This window comes from Mandrillus leucophaeus, unplaced genomic scaffold, assembly GCF_000951045.1.
Source record: "Mandrillus leucophaeus isolate KB7577 unplaced genomic scaffold, Mleu.le_1.0 Scaffold929, whole genome shotgun sequence".
Taxonomy (NCBI): domain Eukaryota; kingdom Metazoa; phylum Chordata; class Mammalia; order Primates; family Cercopithecidae; genus Mandrillus; species Mandrillus leucophaeus.
Window position 1 is genome coordinate 510,822 of NW_012110130.1, and position 18,347 is coordinate 529,168.

General features: G+C 38.5%; 1 protein-coding gene across 4 annotated transcripts in view; it reads right to left on the reverse strand.

Annotated features, from left to right (window-relative positions):
• Window positions 1–270: 270 nt before the first annotated feature.
• Window positions 271–18,347, reverse strand: part of ZCCHC7 (zinc finger, CCHC domain containing 7) — a 275,882-nt gene continuing 257,805 nt past the window's right edge. For all 4 annotated transcript variants that reach the window (XM_011970119.1, XM_011970120.1, XM_011970117.1 and 1 more), the window contains 3 exons: window positions 8,889–8,984; window positions 3,597–3,711; window positions 271–1,591 (listed from right to left, as the gene is read on the reverse strand). In XM_011970119.1, the coding sequence (XP_011825509.1) occupies window positions 1,158–1,591; window positions 3,597–3,711; window positions 8,889–8,984 (645 nt within the window). In that variant the 3' untranslated portion in view covers window positions 271–1,157. The remainder of the gene's footprint in view (window positions 1,592–3,596; window positions 3,712–8,888; window positions 8,985–18,347) is intronic.

Genomic DNA, 18,347 nt, shown 5'->3' on the forward strand with positions numbered 1-18,347 from the left:
TTTTGACTCCAGTCTATAGGGATTTTATAATTTTATCCACCTGCCCAACACAACTATGCCGAGGCCGGGAGTGATGGCTCATGCCTGTAATCCCAGCACTTTGGGAGGCCAAGGAAAGAGGATCACTTGAGCTCAGGAGACCAGTCTGGACAACACAGTGAGACCTTGTCTGTACAACAAACAAATAAACAAACAAAACAAACATAACTATGCTCTTTGTCACTCAAACTCTCATTGTCTTTTTACATAATAAACACAGGTATTTACTCTCTTTCAGATATTTTATTTTTCTTATTCTGACATTAGGCTATGAGAAGTACAAAAGATCCACAAGTACAAAAAAATCTGTATAGCTTTGTGGTAGTTCAAAAAAATGCAAGAGAACAAAACAATTTTTTGAGTAATATTCATCACAGATCTGAGTGACAGTACGCTTGAAACACTGCTGTAAAAGTGGTAAAAAATGATTTCATTGTGATTATGTTAAAATTTTTGATGTCTCTTTCACTTGTTTAGGAAATTTGTCTTCTGACATTTATGTTGGATAGATTCTTTACCTGTATTTTGCTGAAGCTCAATTCCCTGCCTCTTCAGGGCTTCAATGATGACACTTTTGTTTTTATAGTCAGCTAGTGATGTTTTGTCCAAAGGAAGATTCTGACAACAGCTTCAGCGGCAAGAAAATCTGGATATAGATTTATAGTTATTGTCCTTTCCAATGTAAAAAAAAAAAAAAAAGTTGAAAAATGTTGATGACTTTTTCTTAGTGTTAATTTCTCTTCCTGCAAGGATTTAATTTCATACTCATGTTGAGGATGAATTACCTTTGATGTGGTTTTTTTTTTTCCAAAGTATTTTTAAAAAGCTTTCTTGAAAAGATGAATTCTTCTACCTATCCCTAGGATTCTGAGTAAAGATGACATATTGGAATAGGATAAGTCCAGGTTTATCTTTGTACTTTCTTACCTAATATCCTGTTGGACACAGAGAATTGAGATCTCCATGGATGTTCAGTAACTTTAGGAATGGCTGAAATTAAAAAAACAAAACCAAAAACTCACTTTATTTAATCATAGATAATAAACACAATGCCAGAAGGTTATAGACACAAAGGCCAAATGAACAATGAAAAGCCACATCAGAGGCTGCCTGACAGCTTAGGACTTTTTTTTCCTCTGCTTAATGAGAAATAAGTTATCATTGTCATCATCTTCCAAGCACCTCTCCTTTTTCTTCTGCTTGCCCCTCTTGCCCTCCTTGGGAGACTTGTCTTCTCTTGACATATGGTAATGCGATGAACGGTGAAAGAACTTAGAAGGCTTCTGGGTTTTAAAACTGCCAGTAGAAGAGTAGGGTTTGGGACCCCTGGGAAAATCCTCATCCACTTCACGATGTCTGTCAGCCCTCCTGTGCTTCTCCCAGTTTCTATTCTTGTTCTTCATCTCTTTTTGTGTTTCTTTATTTTCTTGAGGCCACCTGTTGCTTTTCCACGAGGCACGGCCCTTCCTTGTATCATGGTGGGGGTTCTCATTTGCTGCTTTTAGATAAGGTAGCTTGGATGGCTCTGGGATAACCCCATTTTTCTTGAGTACTGAAAAATATAAAAGTATTTTTGCATATTCAGCAGCTAAACAGTCCATGCTGAGCTTTCCTAAGTGTAAATAACTTAACAGACAGGGAAGTTAAGACATTTAAACATGTTAACAATATGACATCACTCACTAAAAATTAAATTTCTAAATTTCTGATTGCTAAAAATGAAACACATTCACAAATCCAATGATAGTTAATTATCCTTTTCAACAGTTTAACAAGGTTAAGCAATGGAGACGAGCACCAGTAAGAACAGTAATCGTCATGGCTTTGTGAAGAAAAGTCATGTCTGACCAATACAAGTTTCCCCAATGATGAAGACTCAGCCTTTGAAAATAAGGCAAAGCAAGATTTATAAAACAGCCTTTTGATGGTCTCATATGACATTTCAATTACCCTCTAAAGATAAGGCCTGGCCACAGTACTTTTAGGTGGATGTCAAACTGCCCAAGAGATTATTCCTCCAGGGTAGAGATCACTGGCTTTGAGGAGTGTGTGCGAGTGCATGTGTGTGCAAGTATCTTAGAGGTTTTAGTGATAAAGCTGATGTTATGTTTTGTCAGGGCTTGACACACTTAATACGTGTCTCTGAGGGTAGTGATTCTGATACGGGTAGGTGGGAGATGAGGTTACAGTGAGAGATGAAAACTAGCAAGTCAACAGAATCTTTAAAGATTAAAAAAGTGGCCAATAAAAACTTTTAGCATAGACATTTATTATAAAAATTTCAATGGATCATAGTGAACACCTCAAAGTGGATTCAGGCTACAGATGTCGATACGACTAGCTAAAACAAAAAAGCAAAATTGTTTTTCTCTGATTATAAAAGTCATAACTGCTCATTATAGAAAACTTAGAAAAAACAGAAAAGTATAAAGAACATAAAAAAACAGAAAGCACACATAATCCTTTAATCTAGAGATGACATTTTCATGCAATTCTTTTTAATCCCTTTCTAATTTGGTTGCCTAATCATAATTTACAACTACTATAACTTCTACATACAGTTGACCCTTGCGCAATGAGTTTGAACTATATGGGTCCACTTAAATGTGGATTTTTTCAACCAAATGAGGACTGAAAATACACCATTCCACAGATTAGAAACTTGTGTATATGAACGGCTACTTTTTCCTATACTCCAGTTCTGCAGCGTCAACTACGGGACATAAGTATGTGCAGATTTTGGTAAATGAGGAGGTTCCTGGAACCAATATCCAGGGATAGCTGTAGATGACATACATTTTATCTTAAATATGTAAAATATGCAGGAGCTGGGAGAGTAATTCCTCTACTTTCCTCAGAATTAGTACCTTCATTTTGGAAAAGTCTTGAACTAAGAGTCCAAAAAAGAAAAAGGCCAAAAGAGTCAGAAAATAAGGTATAGAACAAACTAAAAAATACAAAACTGTTTTGTTTTTAAAGCAAGAAAGATAACTTGGAAAACCACCTTGGAGTAACAAGAAATAACAGAGGTAGAGAAAACTTAAATGATAAAATATTAATTTGGTGATAAAGAACCATGTGTGAAACAGTAAATACAGAAACCATAGAGGTGGTTGTGAACTTGGAGCTCTGCTTGCACTGGTGGCCTATAAGAAATGACTTTTTCAGGGAAGCTCTAGGAACAAGTTAGCAGGAAAGCCTTTCCTTCCATAAAAAATACTGGAGAAATACAAATGGAAAAAGAAAATTACTTGTCAAACAGAAAAAAATCTCAAAGGAGCCTTTAAAAACTGCCTACACAGATGGATAGCAATATTTTCTGGACATTTCCTAAAATGATCACTGTAAAAAAAATTATTGTGATGAGACTGCAACATGGGATTATTTCTGAAGTGGGTGTTTGGTTTTTGGAGATCAAGAAAATTCCAGTTTCTTTGGTAATTATTAAAAATACTTTCTATGCTAACCAACGACCCCCAAAGCAGGCAAAGACAGTACAAACACAGAAATTTAGAAACTACTGCAAACGTGATCTAACAAGAAGTCTAGCAACATACCTTTTATTTTTTGTTTTAGTCTCTTCTCTCTCTCCTGAATTTCATATTTGTCATCATAGTAGCAGATGAATGGCGATACTGGAGATGGGTCATACACTTCTCTTTCTGGACATTCCTACAAATTGTATTTAAAATTATGATGTCACATGGTCACACTGTTCAAAAACCTTTTTGCAAGAGTCTGTAGGATGTTAATTAGAATGAGCCCCATATCACTGGTACCTCATGTGGTGTCAGTAGGACATGGTCCTTGCTGGGGTGCTGGGAGGGTCACCCAGCCCTAAACCACACTGTGTTATGATATTCTTTCAAGCTTGAGTTTTCTTCCCTTACTTCTTTACCTATGAAACCCTTCATATCTTTTTTCAGCCTTCTCTGCCTAACTCCTTTCACAGTCTGAGGTAGCAACCTTGCCCCTCTGTTGGTGGGTTTATGTTATTTGGCCTCATGTTAGTATTACTCCTTTGCTTGTCCATCACTTCCAAAAGGAAGCTTATTTTAACTCAACATTCACTGCTTATAGGGGTAGTGATTCTTATGCTGGGGGGTAGGTTGGTGGTAGGTTATGCCTAGTTTAAAACTGTTCCTAGGTCATTGTGAGACACCCCAAAAGAAGTTTCTCTTCTTGCTTCCCCCACCCAAGTTGAAATCCCTACTCTTGCTCATTTTCCCAGGACAGCTTCCTACTCTCATGACTCTGGCCTTCACACAGCTAGTATTTCCCAAATCCACAGTCTTTGGCCTGAACCACTCACCACATAGCAGGCTTTTGTTTATCATGATCTGTGACACATATCCATTCAGCATGTTTGAAATCTTTTCTTTTGGAACTTTCCCCTTTCTGCCTCTGCCATCTTGCCTAAAAGTTATTTTAAAATGTTGTTTCTTAGCTAAGTAATGAAAAACAATTAGAATATATTTTAAAAAGTAAGTGAAAAATCCACATAAAATTGAGCCAAGTCTGAACTAGCCAAGCTAGCAGCCAAACATTTAGGTACTTAATTTGTAGTTAAAAAATTATAAATCACTCCAAACACACACTTAAGTATAAAAAATAATTAAAAACCTATATTCATCCTTATATAAAACCATAACATTTTACCTTAGTTGCCTTGTTTTCCCCCCAAGAATAAAATATTACTGATATAACTGAAATCCTCTGTGTAAGTCCTTCCCATTTTGCGGTCATCTCCTTCCCTTTCCAGAAGTTACCACTGTCATCAAGTTGAAGTCGGCCATTCTCATGTGTTTTTATACTCTTACTGACGAATATTCCAGTGAACAATGATATAAGTTTTAAGCTTCAGACTTCATAATTTTTATTTGTTTTTTGTAGAGGCAAGGTCTCACATTATGTTACCCAGTCTCAAACTGGCAGCCTCAAGAGGTCCTTTCAACTTGGCCTCCCAAAGTGCTAAGATTACAGGTGTGAGCCATAGTGCCTGGCCTTATTCAATTTCTTTAATGGTATTGGTTCAGTTGATTTGTTCTTCTTGAGTCAGTTTGGTAAATTTACATATATATTTTGGAGTTAGTTGCATTTTCAGATTTAACTTTATGAAGTACTGTCTTATAATTTAAAAACATTTATATAGTATCTTAAGTTACTTACACTTTCCACTCATTGTTTATTAGTACCTTTTCTTTTTCTTTTAGTAGTTTTCCCAGAAGTTTCTGTTGTTTTGAAAAAAATAGTTTTCAAATAATCAGCTTTTGGTTTTGTTGATGCTGTTCATTTTTCTATTTCAGTAAGTTTGCTTCTAATCTTTATCATTTCCATCCTTCTGCTATCTTCAGATTTATCTGTTGTGACTATCTGGATTATTCAGTTTTTTTTGTTGTTGTTATTGTGGGGAGAGTCCTGGAGATTATATGACAAACTTATATGGTAATATAAAGAAATGCTTTTGGCTGGGCATGGTGGCTTACGCCTGTAATCCCACCACTTTGGGAGACGGAGGCAGGTGGATCACCTGAGGTCAAGAGTTTGAGACCAGCCCGGCCAACATGGTGAAATCCCATCTCTACTAAAAATACAAAAAAAAAAAAAAAAAAATTCGCCAGGCGTGGTGGCACATGCCTGTAATCCCAGCTACTTGGGAGGTTGAAGTAAGAGAATAGCTTGAACCCGGGAGGTGGAGGCTGCAGTGAGCCAACATTGCACCACTGCACTCCAGCCTGGGCAACAATAGCGAAACTCTGTCTAAAAAAAAAAAAAAAAAAAGCAAATTGTGATTATGCAAAGGTAACAGAGGTCCTGATACACTCAACTAATATTCATTTCAGCAGAATCTTTAACTCTCCCAGTCCCTGTTCCCCCTTTCACACTCTCCTGGAGTAATCTTTGTATAGTGACTACTGTTGTCCTTGCTTCCCCCAGCTAGAGAGCGAGTGAAATTAGGGAAGGGTAATGTCATATTCACCTTAGATCTAGTCTTTCACATGAGGAATGCATTCAATAATAATATCTGTAAGGCTGGATTTCTGGACATTGAAAGGGAGGAGGTCCACAAACATCTTTAACCACCTGCATAATTCCCCATTTAGGTCTTATATGGTCTAGACTGATGTGACTACACAGAGCTATATCATACTACAAATGTTTTCCAAAGCTAAATGTAAATTATATTTTGATTATCCACATCGCTGGTCCCCTCCATTAGCACAGACAATTGATAGTTGGCTATATAATTTATCTACTATTCTGGATTAGCCACACCAATGATCTTCTTCATTAGTGTAAATAATCTAGAGTTCCTCATCTATGGCAGTCATGAGGCTGCCAAATTTGCTTTATTGCAAATTAAAAATTATCTAAATCTAGATTTTAGGGATAAATTCCACATGCTTTTAACATATTTCCTATCTGCCTTAACAGAAGTGACTAGTAAGCATCCAACTATAATTGTTTTTCTTTAATTGAACAAACATAAATGCTAAAATTATACCCCTCTGCTTTAAAGAGGTAAGCAAGCATAAATTGTACATCTATGTGATTTGTGCGGTAATGGAAAGCTTATGTGAATACGTTCCCTAAAGGTGTCGACAACATCTGAATGTTTAGTAAAGAGGAATGGACAGAGCAGTAAAAGATCTAGAGATGATAATTCTGTAAAAGAAGTCTTCTTGGCTGGGTATGGTACCTCACTTCTGTAATCTCAACACGTTGGGAGGCCAAGGAGGGAGGATTGCTCTGAGGCCAGGAGTTTGAGACCAGCCTGGGCATCATAGTGAGACCTTGTCTCTACAAAAAATAAACAAAATTAGCTGGGCACAGTGGTGTGTACCTGTAATCCCAGCTACTGGAGAGGCTGAGGTGGGAGGATCACTTGAGCCTGGGAGGTCAAAGCTGCAGTGAGCTGAGATATGCCCACTGCACTCAGAACCCTGTCTCAAAAAAACTCTTCTCTACTTTGTGCTGAGAGATTTCCTGTACAACTTCTCCGCTTTGGAGATAAAGAAATGGGACCAAAGAGAAAAAGTGGGTTGTTTATGTCACATGGTTGAGTCCGTAGCAGAGCAAAACTGGAACTGAGGCTCAGAGCTCATCCTGGCTTTCATAAGCTATGTCTCATCCCCACAGGTGCTGCTGCCCCAATATGGAAGATAAAATTTATCTGTTTATGGATTCTGTTCAGTACTTTTCTTCTCCAGTTGCCCTACAATGTAGGGCTCCAGTTCCCAAGATCCACATCAGTGATGTGTCATAGTTGGAATTCAAGTGGTAACCTGCAATACCACCCACCCCATCCCATTGCTCATACTTCTCATTTTGGGGATTCCCAACACTCTGCATGCTTTCTGCTTCCTGATGCCAGATCTGGTTTGATATTAGTTTATCTTGGTTTCTAGGCTACTAGAAGCCTACCTGGAGACTGGGAATAGTACATTCCTTTCTAAGAATTTTCTACTTTCTGTGCCACTGCCTTTCCTCCACTGCCTCAAGATTCCTAGAAGTATGGGCTCTGAGCCTATTCTTATTACATCCTTTTTCTGAAATGAGCTGCTGCTGTTTCATACTTAATGTGGCATTTGCCTAGTGGCCTCATGCCAAGTTCTCAACGAGAAGCTTCTTCTGCTTTGACGTTTCAGCATCTAGAACACACACAGTTTGGCCTTTTCAGTTGGGGTTAGGGAATATGTTGGCTGGATAGGGAATCTGGGCATCTGTGGGGTAGGTGGGCAAGTCAATGATGCAGCATCTGTTTTTTCACCACTGAATGCCAAGGTTTACATGTATGGGATGTAGACTTAACTGAACATTGTACCAGGGAAAACTGGAGAACTAAGTAGAAAATCTAAAATCAGGCCAGGCACGGTGGTTCACACCTGTAATCCCAACAGTTTGGGAGGCCGAGGCGGGTGGATCATCTGAGGCCAGGAGTTTGAGACCAGCTTGGCTAACATGGTGAAACCTCATTTCTACTAAAAAATATATAAAAAATTAGCTGGGTATGGTGGCGTACACCTATAATCCCAGCTACTCGGGAGGCTGAGGCAGAAGAATTGCTTGAACCTAGGAGATGGAAGTTACAGTGAGCTGAGATCACATCATTGCACTCCAGCTTGGGCAACAAGAGCAAAACTCCGTCTCAAACAAAAAACAAAAAACAAACAACAACAACAACAAAAAAAACACAATGAAAATCTAAAATCAGTCGGGCGTGGTGGCTCACGCCTGTAATCCCAGCACTTTGGGAGGACAAGGCAGGTGGATCACCTGAGGTCAAGAGTTCAAGACCAGCCTGACCAATATGGTAAAAACCCGTCTCTACTAAAAATACAAAATTAGCTGGACGTGGTGGCAGGTGTCTGTAATCCCAGCTACTTGGGAGGCTGAGGCTTGAACCTGGGAGGAGGTGGCAGTGAGCAGAGATTGCACCACTGCACTCCAGCCTGGGAAACAGCAAGACTCTGTCTCAAAAAAAAAAAAAAAAAAAAAAAAGAAAATCTAAAATCATGCTATGGCTGTGTCAAAACAATTGTGTTTATAAGAAATCAAGAGAACTGCTATCATACTGTTGACTATCATATTTGTCTGATTGATTTTATCAGCTCTATTAGTTTTATCTCAACTTGTTCATGTACATGTAAGATAATTAGAGGAATACGCTCTGATAGCTTGTTACTCTAGCAGGGAGGAAAGGGATAAATCAGTTGAAAATATATTAAGTCTTACTTTAATGTTTATTAAAAAGTAAGTAGTTAGAGTTACATTCTTTTTGAGTTCGTCTTTCAGAAAACACTCCCTGACAACAGAATGCTTTATGTCCAAATGTCATTCAAACTTACGTGTCCATAATGGCCTTTTTGTGCGCAGTGATAGCAATATGCTAAGGCTGATGGTCTTGAAGGGGTCTTCGGCTTTTTGGGTGGTCCAGGTTTGGTCTGTAACATGAATATTTGTGAGAGTTTGTTGACGTTAGAAGAAAATTAAAACCTCATTCTTTCCAAAAGACTTTATAGGTAAGGGATTCCTTAGAAGTTTCTTAGAATTTGGTATGGAGACCTGTATTCAGGCAATTCCATATATTAAAGTATATAACATGGTAAGAACAATTCTTTTACTCTTAATGTCAATGTGTGCTTTCCTCTCCTTCCTCCCTCCTCATTCCATTCGGCATTGTGCCAAGTACTGTGTTCAGTATTCAACACAGTATAATGGGCCAGTAGAACATGAGAGGCATACACATAATTACAAAACAATGTCAATACAGTGACAGTAGTATGTACAAGGCATTAATGCAGTGGTGAGGGGGGACTCCCCCACCAGCGGATGGGGTTAAAGAGGGGTCAGAGAAAGTTTCCCTGAAGGTGTAAAACTTACATTTACTCTCAAATGAGGTGTAAATCAAATGGGAGAATCTTAGGCAGAGGGAGCAGAATGAACAATGACATAGAACTAAAAAAGAGCATACATGCTGCCAAAATATGACATACATAGCCAGGTGTAAATGGAAGACAAGGCTGGAGAAAGCAGGGCATAAGAATGGAGGGCCTTGTAAGTCAAGTAAAGGAGCAGGAGCTTTACCCAGTTTTAAGTGTTGAAGTTAGGACAGTTAGAGTTGTAGTTTGGGCCAGGCACGGTGGCTCACACCTGTAATCCTAGCACTTTGGGAGGCTGAAGTGGGCGGATCACGAGGTCAGGAGTTCAAGACCAGACTGGCCAGCATGGTGAAACCCCGTCTCTACTAAAAATACAAAAATTAGCTGGGCATGGTGGTGTGCACCTGTAGTCCTAGCTACTCCAGAGGCTGAGGCAGGAGAATCACTTGAACCTGGGAGTCAGAAGTTGCAATGAACCAATATCGTACCAATGCACTCCAGCCTGAGTGACAAAGCAAGATTCCATGTCAAAAAAGGAAAAGAAAGAAAGAAAGAAAAAAAGAAAGAAGGAAAGAGAAAGAAAGAAAGAAAAAGAAAGAAAAAGAAAGAAAGAAAGAAAGAAAGAAAGAAAGAAAGAAAGAAAGAAAGGAAAAGAAAGAAAGAAAGAAAGAAAAGAAAACTAGTGTCGCTTGGTCATTGAAAAGATGTGGGCAATGACGGAAAGGAAAAATCAGGATGCCTCCATATTTTGAACTTGGGTGAGCAATGACTGATTCAGAAAAAGTAGAAAAAGACAGAGGAGCAAGTTTAGAGGGAAAGTTGATGAAGACAGTCTTGGATATGGAGTATCCAGGTGGGGATCTCCAGGAGGCAGTTTCTATGTAGAGACAGAAGAGTCTGAGCTGGAGAGTAGATCTGAAAGTAATCAGCATAAGAGTGAAGACTGAAATCACTAGAGTGGACAGGATCACCATGGAGAGTGTAAGAGTGGCTGTGGGCTGAGGAAGGAACCTGAAGACATCAATGCTTAAGGGGCGGGCAGAGGAGCCTGTGAAATGGACATAGAAGGGAAGGTAAAAGGATGCAGAGACATAGGAGAATATAGTAACAGACCTTAGAGAGTTGTTTTAAGAAGGACGAACTGATCTATAATGTCAAATACAGCAGAGAGGCCTAGTGAGATTAGGACTGAGAAACACCCATTCAAAGTGGCAACTGCTCAGATAACCTTACTGTGAAAATTCTGAGATATTCTAGAAAGAGTAAAAGGCAGCAGGATGAACAGTAAAGTGATGCATACAAAGGTGGTAAAATGATAAAAAGAGCAAAGAAATCATTACTCATAAAAGCCAGGATCTGTGAACTTAACCCGGAATTTTTTTTTTTCTTTAAAGCCAGGTTACTTCCAGTGAGCAGAAACAGCACACAGGATTTTAGCATAGCTGCAATTTTCTGTTAGTTCAACATGGCAATAGTTAACTTGTGTGTGTACTACATAACTAATTTATTCTTTTGCACATGTATTTTACATACTTTTCAGTATGTATATTAGATTGGTGCAAAGGTAACTGTAATGGCGGTTTCTGCCATTTAATAGCAAGAACCTCCTTTGCACCAACCTATTATTTCAGAATAAAAAATGTTTTAAAAAATTCAATGGAAGTTGTAGGAGAGAGAAGTTACATATTGAGAAGCATCAAGGGGCAGAATAAGATGAAGCAGTACCCAGGAAGGGGATTTGGTGGAGTCTGTTTATAGAATGGGAAAGACTTGAACATCTGGGAAAGACAGTGGAGATGGAGAAGTTGAAACCAAAGGAGGAAAGGAGATGATGGACACAGACCTCTGAGGAGGTGGTGGCTGTAAACAGGAGGAGAAAAACCTAGTCCCTGCACACCCCCATGCTTTGGGGAGACTGGAAGAAAAGTTAAGGATCAGCTTAAATGTGGATCACTTTATTTCTTAGGTTGTTTATTGAGAGTCCTTAACAAAGAGTGCTAGTCTGCCAACTAATTGGTTTTTTTTTTTTGGACTCTGTTGCCCAAGCTGGAGTACAGAGGCACAATCATGGCTCACTGCAGCCTCGACCTCCCAGGCTCAAGCGATTCTCCCAGTTCAGCCTCCCAGGTAGCTGAGACCACAGGGGTGCACCACTATGCCTGGCTACTTTAATTTTTATATATATATATTTTTTAAATTTTTGGTAGAGAAAGGGTCTCGCTATGTTGCCCAGGCTGGTCTGGAACTCCTGGGGTCAAGGGATCCTTTCACCTTGGCCTCCTAAAGTGCTGAGACTGCAGGCATTAGCCACCACGGCCAGCCCTAATTTTGTTTTTTCTTTGAGACAGCGCCTTGCTCTGTCGCTCAGCCTGGAGTGCAGCAGCACAATCTCAGCTCACTGCAACTCCACCTCCTGGGCTCGAGCAATCCTTGGGTTTCAGCCTCCTGAGTAGCTGGGACCATAGGTGCATGCCACCACGCCCAGCTAATTTTTGTATTTTTAGTAGAGATGGGGATTTGCCATGTTGTCTAGGCTGGTCTCAAACTCCTGGGCTCAAGTGAATTGCTTGCCTTGGCATCCCAAAGTACTGGGATTATAGGCGTGAGCCAACATGCTCAGGTCCCCTAATTTTATTTTTAATGTTGCAAACAGGTGGTTTGTAAAGGTTTTATTTCCTTGATATAGGAAAATAATAGATAGGTTATAAAAATATTCTTCAGGTCGGGCACGGTGGCTCATGCCTATAATCCCAGCACTTTGGGAGGCCAAGGTGAGTAGATCATCTGAGGTCGGGAGTTTGAGACCAGCCTGACCAACATGGAGAAACTCCATCTCTACTAAAAATAAAAAAAAATTAGCCCGGCGTGGTGGCGCATGCCTGTAATCCCAGCTACTCGGGAGGCTGAGGCAGAAGAATCGCTTGAACCCGGGAGGCGGAGGTTGCAGTGAGCCGAGATTGGTTGCAGTGAGCCGAGATTGTGCCATTGCACTCTAGCCTGGGCAACAAGAGCGAAACTCCATTGCAAAAAACAAAAACAAAACCCAAACCCAAACCAAACTAAACCAAAACAAAAAAAACTACTTCAAACAACTATACTTTCAGCTCTTATTCCCTAAAATGAGAAACTGTAGCAAAACAATAACCTCAACAATCTTTTCTACTGAAAACAATAAATGAAAGCTACACAAAATGGAATTTACAACCTCAGGTATTATCAACTGGGATATAATAAAAATAACAAGGGTTTTATATTCTGCAATTAAAAATGGGGTTCATAAATTAAGACTAGCTAAAAGTCATTAAACAGAGTTTTTTTTTTTTTTTTTTTGAGATGGAGTCATGCTCTGTCATTCAGGCTGCAGCACAGTGGCACGATCTCGGCGTACTGCAACCTCACCCTCCTGGGTTCAAGTGATTCTCCTGCCCCAGCCTTCAAAGTAGCTGGGATTATAGGCACATGCCAGCACACCTGGCTAATTTTTGTATTTTTAGTAGAGATGGGTTTTTGCCATGTTGGCCAGGCTGGTCTTGAGCTCCTGACCTCAAATGATCCACCTACCTCAGCCTCCCAAAATGCTGGGATTACAGGCGTAAGCCACCGCGCCCGGCCTAAACAGAGTTTTAACAGGTATGCATATAAGCCGTGTATCACTTATTGCAGTGGTTCACAAATTTCTTCACATAGAACACTGTGAAGACATGAAATTATTAAGCAGAAATGATTTTCCACCCACAAAGATAGCTATATATTATTTGATGTGACATCAAATTGCAGCCACAAGCATACATGGCTTAAGAGAAATAAAAACAAAAGAGATGGTGTCATAGATGTGAAGGTAGAATGGATGTTTCAAGGAAGAAACCATTAAAAGCTACTGATGGGTTATACAAGATGAAGACTATGAAATCCACTGGACTTAGTAAACAGGAAGTTGTTGGCAAATAGAGAAACTATTGTGAGTAGTTTCTTTTGAGGGGTAGAGGTACAAGCCAGATTGTAATGGATTTATTATAAGTAGAAAGCTGCTGAAGAACAGAACATAGATGACTTTTCCAAGAAATGAGGTTGCGTATCCAAGAAGGGAAGGGGACAAGTAGAGCAGAATACAAGTCGAAGGATGCCTCCATCAGTGATATTTACCAGAGTGCTGGGCCCATGGCATGAGTGTATGCATGCATTCCTTCATTAATTTGTTCAAAAAATAATTACTGAGTGCCTAATACATGCCAGACATTGTTCTAAAATCAGGTAACTGAGAAGTGAGCAAGATAAAAATCATTGCTCACCTCTCTAGTGGTGGAAGATAAACAGAGTCAATAATATACAAACATACAAAATATTAGCGAAAAATAGTATGCAAACAATTAAAATAGTTATGTGAATGAGAATCACTAGTGGTGACTTAGATTGACTTTTTTGGGGAAGCCTCAACCAGGATGGTCCTTTCTTATAACAAGAAAATCCTGGTATGTGATGCCTGGGGAAACACCACTCTTGGCGTAAGGCATGGGGAACGAGTAGTACAAAGCCCTAAGGTAGGAACAAACTTACCATATTTGAGGATTTGAAAAAAATACCGGTAAATTTGGAAGTGGAGTAGGTGAAGGAAGAGTGAAAGAGGAGGTTCTAGAGGACAGGGAGGGACTAGATCACTTAGGGCTTTATAAATCAGGATGAAGAATATCAGATTTGTTTTAAGTGGCATGGGATGCCCATGATGGGTTTGAAGCTAATGGTAGGCAATCAATAACTAGTTGGTAGCTGTCAGCAGGGATTGTGATGATAAAAAGGATCATCTACTCCCCAAATAATAAATGCTTTCTGAAAAGGTCTATGTTCACAATTTTTTCTATTTATGTTTGTTTGTGCAAATATAAGACATAACTTATCTTTTAATTTAATTTTTTTTAGGAGATGGGGGTCTTGCTATGCTGCTGAGGCTGGTCTCCAACTCCTGGACTCAAGCAATCTTCCTGCATTGGCCTTCAAAAGCACTAGGATTATAGAAGTGAACCACTGTGTCCAGCTGGTTTTACATTTTTTAATGGCTAAAATAATAATAATCACCACAGAATAGTTTGCAACACATGAAAATTACGTGAAATTCAAATTGTAGTGTTTACAAATATTTATTGGAACACAGGCACACACATTAGTTTATAAATTTTCTATGGTTGATTTCACGCTATAAGGATAGAGTTATAACAGAGACCATATGGCCTGCCAGGCTAAAATATTTACTACCTGGCTCTTTATAGAAAAAGTTTGCTGACCCATGACCTAGAACATAGGAAGTGCTCAATAAACAAACAGGTGGTGAATGAGTAGGTATTAAAGACTTCAAAAGAGAGTGGAAATAAGTTATGCACCAATAAAGGTGGCAAAAGTAGATACAAACACTGAAAATCTCTGCTACTAATTGAAGACACGAGAAAAAGTTTCATGGAATTTTTCTGAATTTATTTTATTGCCTAAATTTGAGGAAATAACAGGTAGTTCTCATGTATTTATCCCTTAGTAGGAATTTTTAATTCAAAGGTTACTGAGTTCCTACTTTGTACAACACATTGTAATAGACACCGTGAGGAATACGGAGATAATAGACAGAAGAGCAAATATAGTAAAGATTTTAAAAGACGAAAGCACTAGGGAGGCTGAGGCCTACAAAATGGAATTAAGTGTGCATCAAATACATATTTTCTACTAAAAAACTGCATCAGCACAATTTCTTCTAAGATGCTGTTAGGCCACAGCCTGAAAGAACAAATCATATGTGTTGCTGCTATAGAATGAATCCTAAATGAGTTATTTAGATTTTAAAGAATTAAATATTTTACAACCAATAACATGCACATGGCATACAATTTAAAAGACACTAAGAGATATGGTAAGAAGTCTGTCTCCTACTTCTGTTCTCACTCAGTTCCCCTTTCCTCAACAGCAACTACTATTACCAGATTCTTGTGTTCACAAAGACAGTACAGGCATATACAAGTGTGTGGATATGCGTATGTACTATATATGCACACACACATAATACAAAGAGATATATTTGGCTTATTCAAAGAAAAAGCATGAAGAAAAGGATTTTAAGGACTGGGGGCACTCAAGGGCAAAACTGGCAAACTCTTCCTAAGACCCAGATGCTCTGATAAAATTTAGTTATCAATGCATTTTGGGATTATGTTCTAATGTGGGCTCCACTATTTACTAGCTATGTGACCTTAGTCAAGTTATTTACATGGTCGTTCCTTCACTTTACTCATCTGTAAAATGGGGATAATAATAGTAAGAGTGCTCCCTCATTAACACTGCTGTGAGGCATAAATGAAACTTACTCATCTTACATAACAACCTATCAGTAAAACCTGACCAGGTGACCACTTCCTCTTGATACAGACTCTTCATTCAGCTTCCCAGACAACATGCTCTCCTAGTTTTCTTCCACTTCATCGGCTATTTCTTCTGCAGTCTCCTTTGTTGGTTTCTGTCCATCTCTCTGTCCAATTACACTGCAGTGCCCCAGGGTTCAGTCCTTAGACTGCTTTTCTTCTCTATTTAATCTGCTCTCATCTAACAGTATAGATTTACATTAACCTTTACCCTTGCCATTCTAAAATTCTATCTTCAGCCTTGATCTCTGTTAACTCTACACTCAAGTATCTCTACTAGAAAGTCTAACCGGCACCTCAAATTTAGTTAGTTAAAATCAAATTCTGTTCTTCCCCCACTCCAAATATGTTCCTCCCAAAATCTTTCCCATCTCATCGGCAACTTTATCCTTACAGTTGCTTAGGCCAAAAATGAACAACCTTAACTCGTCTCTTGCTTATACCTCATACCCAGCCCATCAGCAAAGCTTGTTGGCTCTGCAAATACATTCACCTCTTTCCACTCTACCAGTACTGTCCTGGTTCAATTACTCAACTCTCATTTGGATGATTACAAGAACATCATATCTGGTCTCTTTGCTTCTATCCCTGCCCTCTACAGCCTACTCTAAACATAAGATGATCCTTATAGCATGCAAATCAGAACATATCACTTTTCAGCTCAAAACTCTAATTAAAGTTTCTCATCTCAGAGTAAAAGCCAAAAACTTTACAATGGCCTGTAATTTTCATCTTCCCACCTCTCTAACCTCATCTCCTACTACTTTCCCTCACAGCAAGCCTGTCATGCTAGCCTTTTCACTGTTCTCTGAATACCCCAGACAAACTTCCACCTCAGCACTTTGCACAAGCTACTTGATCTGCCTGGATCACTCTTCTCCCAGATTTAACATGGTGCACTCCTTCACTTCCTTCAAGCCTTGGCTCAAATGTCATCTTCTCAGTAAGGCCTTCCTGACCTATTTAAAATGGCTAGCTCCCTCCAATCTGTACTCCCTATCCTGCTGCACTGCCATTTTATTTTAAAAAGACCAACCAAACAAACAAACAAACAAAACTCCCCATGGCACTTATCATATCTGATATACTATAATTTTACTACCTATCCACTCCCAACTCCACCCCCAGGCTAGGAGAAAGTAAGTTCTGTGAGGGCAGGGATTTTTGTCTGGTTTTGTTCACTGCTGTACTTCAGCTCCTGGAATAGGGCCAGGCATATAGGAGTAGTTCAGTAAATATTAATGAATGAATAATGAGGTAATGCATAAGTAAAGCACATGGCCTATAGTAAGCATCCAATACAATTTAGCTATTGTTAATAAAAATTTGCATACTTTGGGAAACTATTAATTTTTTATGTCACTAAGGGAAAACCTATAAAATCATGCTTAAATATATTAAAAAGCTTGAATAAATTAATAATACAGCTTCCTTATTGTCTCCCCTTCTTCACACTGAGAATGTGGTATATACTCTGACAAAATCAGGAAAGAATTAGCAATGCAAAGTGAATAGGAACTCAGTCTTATAGTACCAGGAACAAAGAGATCCTTCTTAATCGAGATTTTGAAAGCATGTTTCATGTTGATACTTCTTATTTTAAAGGAATCTCAAATTTAACCCCTGAAAGAAATGTAAACATGTGGATGGGATGTTCATTCATCTGAATAATGTCACTAGTTAAAAGCTTCCATTATTACTAATAAAAATAGCAACAGTATATTGTGCTATGAAATTCTAAACTGTTTCACAATAATTAATTAGTAAATGACATGACAAACGCTATCTACATACTCTCATTTTAATAAACTATCATGTACTAGGGCTTAATAGGAATGAAATCAGCCTAGATCTTACCTAATTAGAGAACATTTCTGTATTAGAATATAGTACTGAAAACTCAATAGTGGTTTCCAGTGGACAAGTTTTCATACTATGATCTAACAAAAATCTCTAAGCTATTTAAAGTGTCAGAATTAGAAATTTGTGACTCAATACTTATGCCTTGGAGCATGTCTTTATTTTTAATTAACAGTAAAGGTCCAATTTAAAGCAGAATGAGTCAACTGATTAGCTCTAAGTTCAGGGTTCTGTCATACATGCCTGTACTGCTGACAAAAAGTTAAATGCAAGGCAATGAATGTAGTTTTTGTGAACTTTTTAAAGTCAAAAAATTTATCTAAAGACTTTGACCCAATGGATACCAAATTAACTACTTATAAAAGCAGGTCTTTTGTATTTCTTCTTTTTATTTTTTATTTTTTGTTACAGACATTTAAATAATCTATATTTGTAGGGTGATATCTTGGAGATTACTTTACTATCAATATATAGAAGTAATAACCTGGTAGATAGCATTACCTATGAAAGGTCCATCCCATCTGCTATTCTTGCTGAAAGCTTTTCATGCACCAGTAAACTCAGTAAATATCAGAAGATAAAGCATAAGCCTACCACGCCACGGATTTACTCCTAATGTCTCCTCAAAGTGCAGCCCGATGCAACAATTACAAATGATTTTCTTCTAATG